Source organism: Pinus tabuliformis, chromosome 2_1, assembly GCF_031772625.1.
Source record: "Pinus tabuliformis cultivar Carrire ecotype Pingquan chromosome 2_1, CPIR1, whole genome shotgun sequence".
In the NCBI taxonomy this organism is placed as follows: domain Eukaryota; kingdom Viridiplantae; phylum Streptophyta; class Pinopsida; order Pinales; family Pinaceae; genus Pinus; species Pinus tabuliformis.
This window is the reverse complement of record NC_142299.1, coordinates 410,351,031-410,355,004: the sequence shown is the minus strand read 5'-3', so window position 1 is coordinate 410,355,004 and position 3,974 is coordinate 410,351,031. Positions and strand designations below refer to the sequence as shown.

The 3,974-nt window shown below is 38.9% G+C and overlaps 1 protein-coding gene across 1 annotated transcript; it reads left to right on the top strand.

The window, feature by feature from the left end:
- The first annotated feature begins 2,293 nt into the window (after nucleotides 1-2,293).
- LOC149200651 (phospholipase A(1) DAD1, chloroplastic-like) lies at nucleotides 2,294-3,355 on the top strand. The gene is made up of 2 exons (XM_089401018.1): nucleotides 2,294-2,422; nucleotides 2,675-3,355. Exons 1-2 carry the CDS (start codon nucleotides 2,294-2,296, stop codon nucleotides 3,353-3,355), a joined length of 810 nt encoding a protein of 269 aa, XP_089257144.1.
- Nucleotides 3,356-3,974: the final 619 nt, after the last annotated feature.

Here is a 3,974-nt window from a genome sequence, read left to right as displayed (position 1 = left end):
AATATGCCAAACAATTATCCACATGGCATTATATTATGTTAAGACTGCAATAAGACCTTCAAGTTATGGTCCAATCAAATGTTTCAAAAATAATACTTTTAATAATAATGAAAAACAAATATTTGTTTTTCAAAATTTAACATTATAATTTACATTGGTCAATGTAAGAAAATCTATTATTAAAATATAACTTTGATTAAAACTAATAATTATAAAAAATAAAAATAAAAACTTTTCATATTTTTTTATACATATTAATTATAAATAGAAATATTATTTAAATCATATTTTTATAATCTTATTTATATTTTAATAATAATAATATTTTTATGATAATTTAATTAAATAAAAATATTGTTTAATTTCATTTTAAATTTCATTCATATAATAAAATATCAATAAGTTTCGAGGGTAGCTCAATTGATTAGTACCAGACAAATTTAATTGATGATTTCTCTAAATATAAATATATATGTAAATATAAATTTAACATTTGAAAACTACTTCATAACTTAATTTTAAAATAATTTAAATTTTAATTATCAAAAAATTTATATCTACAAACTGAGTTGTGAGTTTGTTAAAAGAATAATTGAGGAGTTACCTCATAAGGTGGGCACCTCAATTTGTATGTCAAACTGTTTGCCAACGTAGTGGAAGTCATTGTGAGTAGACGTTGGAGCTCATAAAAGAGATGGTCAACATATGTGGAGTAGATAGGCTTCCTCTCAAACTTATGTTCACAGTATCAATGGTTTGGTCGGCACTGTGTGCCACTCTATTCCCCATACTGCGTTCATCCACTAGGTTTTCAAAAGCAAACTGAATTCTCATGCAAATGATTTAAAAGCGAGTAAAATGTGAAAAGGAAAGTTACTGTTAGAGCAAAAACTCAGAATATATAATCAGTGGCATGGCTACTTTAATTTCACACTTCATTGCAATCCCCCAAAGAGAATCCCTAATGTCAATCCTTTCAATAACATATGGAACTCCTTGGGTCTTTGAAACAGGCTAGCTTATCTTCCCTAGCACCCATAAAACACAACTCCACTATAGGCCTCAAGAATATATCAAACTGCACTCTATTTTTTTTTTCTCCGTAAATGCTAATTCTATTAATGAAAAATAAAAAGGTATATACAAAGAGGTTAGAACCTCAGAGGAGGCCGCAAGAATTCCTCTGCCAAAAACTCAGAGACCTTATAGTTCAGGCTTACTGCCGAATTTACAGACCATACTACAAAAATTTTAATTCGGGCCTTGACATACTGAAATAGATTGCTGGGACTGAGTTCGTCATGCCCTTCATTGACCACAAAAACAGAGAAGCAATTATCATAGCCAATTCTATAACAAAAAATAGAGACTGGAATGACATTGGCCACACTCTGTAACCAGAGTATGAACCAGACAGAGACATCTAACCTCAAAATTGACGACACATAACCAAAATTGCTTAGACCACCCGGCAGTGAGGAAACAGTTTTAATCTGCATGCTTTGGTGAATCCGGCATATCCTTATCCACCTGGCTGGAAGAAGCAACCCAGGTCACAAAACCACTTTCATCAAATGCTGGTGCGCCACCATCAGGAGTGGTCACCAAATTTAAAATTCCGCCTGCACTCTGAGTCAGGCCGCAAGGCAGAATATCACTTTGAGCCGGATCCACGGGTTGTTGCGGCACCTCCGAGACATGGGCATCTTCTTGCTGGTTGTCTGCCTGGAACACCATCCCTGTCAGGTCCCCAAGAAGCACACTGTCTCCCTGAGATTGAGAGGGAGTAGTTGGCACCGAGCTGGCCTGATTGTTGTCTTCCTTCGCGAAAATGATAGTGATACTTGCTGTCAAAACAGGCCTGTTGAGCTGGCTTTGAAAAGTGAATCTGGAGGTCTGGAATGAATTATTCGGAATGGGCCTAGCTTGTTCCAGAGGCAGTGAAGAAGGGGATGCTGAGGCAATAGGGATAACATTTTGAGGAACAGGGCGAGAAGGTTGGCCTCTATTCCCGGTATGGCTGCCTCTGCGGGGAACACCTCGATGTCGAGGCATCTTCAGAAGTGCGAATTGACGAGAAGAGGGATTGAGACAGAGCAAATCTATTACCGGAGGAACGCAGATAGCTTCAAAGAGTTTACAAATCCAAGCTAACAGCCAAATTCGGAATGCCAAACAGGGGTACTGAAGCAGCTCTGCCTCGCCATGAAAAGATCCAGTGACTGAAACAGGCGTAGTGATCAGATCCATAACTATAAACCAAATTGTCTGCCGATCACGCATGCTCGCATTAATGCCGGACTGCAAGACCAACATTCGAGACTGCCCGGAATTGAATTCACCTGCGTTTAAGTCCATTTGCCCACCTGCTACGCGTACCCTGCAAGCCATCCACCTGCCGTCTGCCAGGCCAGCTACCTGTGTAATGCGACTTCTCATAAATGCCTCTTAATGCCACCCGCATCCGGGTATATCAAACTGCACTCTTAGAGGTTATTCATCCACTCTAAATCTGGTGAAGAACCCTTCAAAAAAGACATTAGCTAGGTCTAAACGACTCAAAATCACATCCCTAATTAATAGGAGCTTAGCAGCCACATTCTTATGTTCCAGTCCTAGAAGACCTAATAGGAACACAATACGCAATTCTCCTAACTCCCCGCTTCCAAATCAGAGGAAATCCAACGACATACGCAATTCCTGGAACTATGACGATTGGATGAGCAGACTTCGTAGACCCAATCCTTCTCCTAAGCAAAGTCTGGCTGGTAAATGGAGGGAATATCATGGTGCCAACGACTGGAGAGAACTTCTATATCCCCTTGATGAAAACCTAAGAAGAGAGATTGTGAAGTATGGAGAATTTGCGCAGGCAACTTATGATGCTTTTAACTCCGACACCCAGATGACCTCTTATGGTGCCTACTGCAACCCGTGCGGCAAAGTTAATTCATTTCTTGAAAGCATGGGCTTGAGGAACACTGGCTACAGAGTGACCAAGTATCTCCATGCAACTCCAAATGTCCATGTTCCCAATTGGCTGGCGAAACTATCGAATGATACCCTAAATTGTGAGAAGTCTAACTGGATGGGATTTGTTGTTGTGAGTGATAACTTGGAAGAGATCAAAATATTAGGTCGAGGAGATATAGTTATTGCATGGAGAGGCACCAATACTCTGCTTGAATGGGCTGAAAATATCAAGACTGATTTAAAACCAATTAAACTCTGTGATAATATTCATCACTCTTATCTTAACTCGAAGGTGGAAAATGGGTTTTTAAGTCTATATACTTCTAATGACAACAACCATAGTGACATTCATAATAATAACATGAAGAGTGCATCTGAGTAGGTTCTGGAAGAGGTGTAGATATTGTTAGAATTATACGAGGGTGAGGAGTTGAGTATTACCATTACAGGGCACAGTCTAGGAGCATCTTTGGCACTCTTGAGTGCATATGACATTGGAGAAAACTTGGTATCAAGTTCAGATAGTACACCAATAGCAGTATTCTCTTTTGGGGGACCAAGAGTTGGAAACCATGATTTCAAACAGAGGCTTGAGAATATCGGCGTGAAAACATTGAGAATAGTCAATACCCATGATTGGATCCCTCAAATGCCAGAGATTTTTATGAATGGATGGCTACATAAGAAGTGTCATGAAATATTAAATTCAAGAGCATTGGCGGAAGCAATGCAGAAGATGTCATTTAGTCATGTCGGTGCTGAGCTAAGGATCAATCACTTGGATTCTCCATATCTAAAAGACAATGATGGTGTGAGTTTCTGTCATAATCTAGAATCCCATTTGCACTTGGTGGATGGCTTTCAAAGCTCTAGGGTTCCGTTTCGGCCCAATGCAAAGCGGGATTATGTTCTGGTTAATAAAACTTGTAATTTACATATGTTAAGCTCCCTTTATGTTTCCCCAACTGCCGTCGATAATTCGGAAATAAACTGCCAGTCAT

What these genes read in the sequence shown, in the direction of transcription:
- LOC149200651 (XM_089401018.1), top strand. Translation starts at nt 2,294, where the DNA reads ATGCCGGACTGCAAGACCAACATTCGAGACTGCCCGGAATTGAATTCA. An exon ending in CTGCCAGGCCAGCTACCTGT is followed by an intron (nt 2,423 to 2,674) that starts GTAATGCGACTT and finishes CTTCCAAATCAG; the next exon opens with AGGAAATCCAACGACATACG.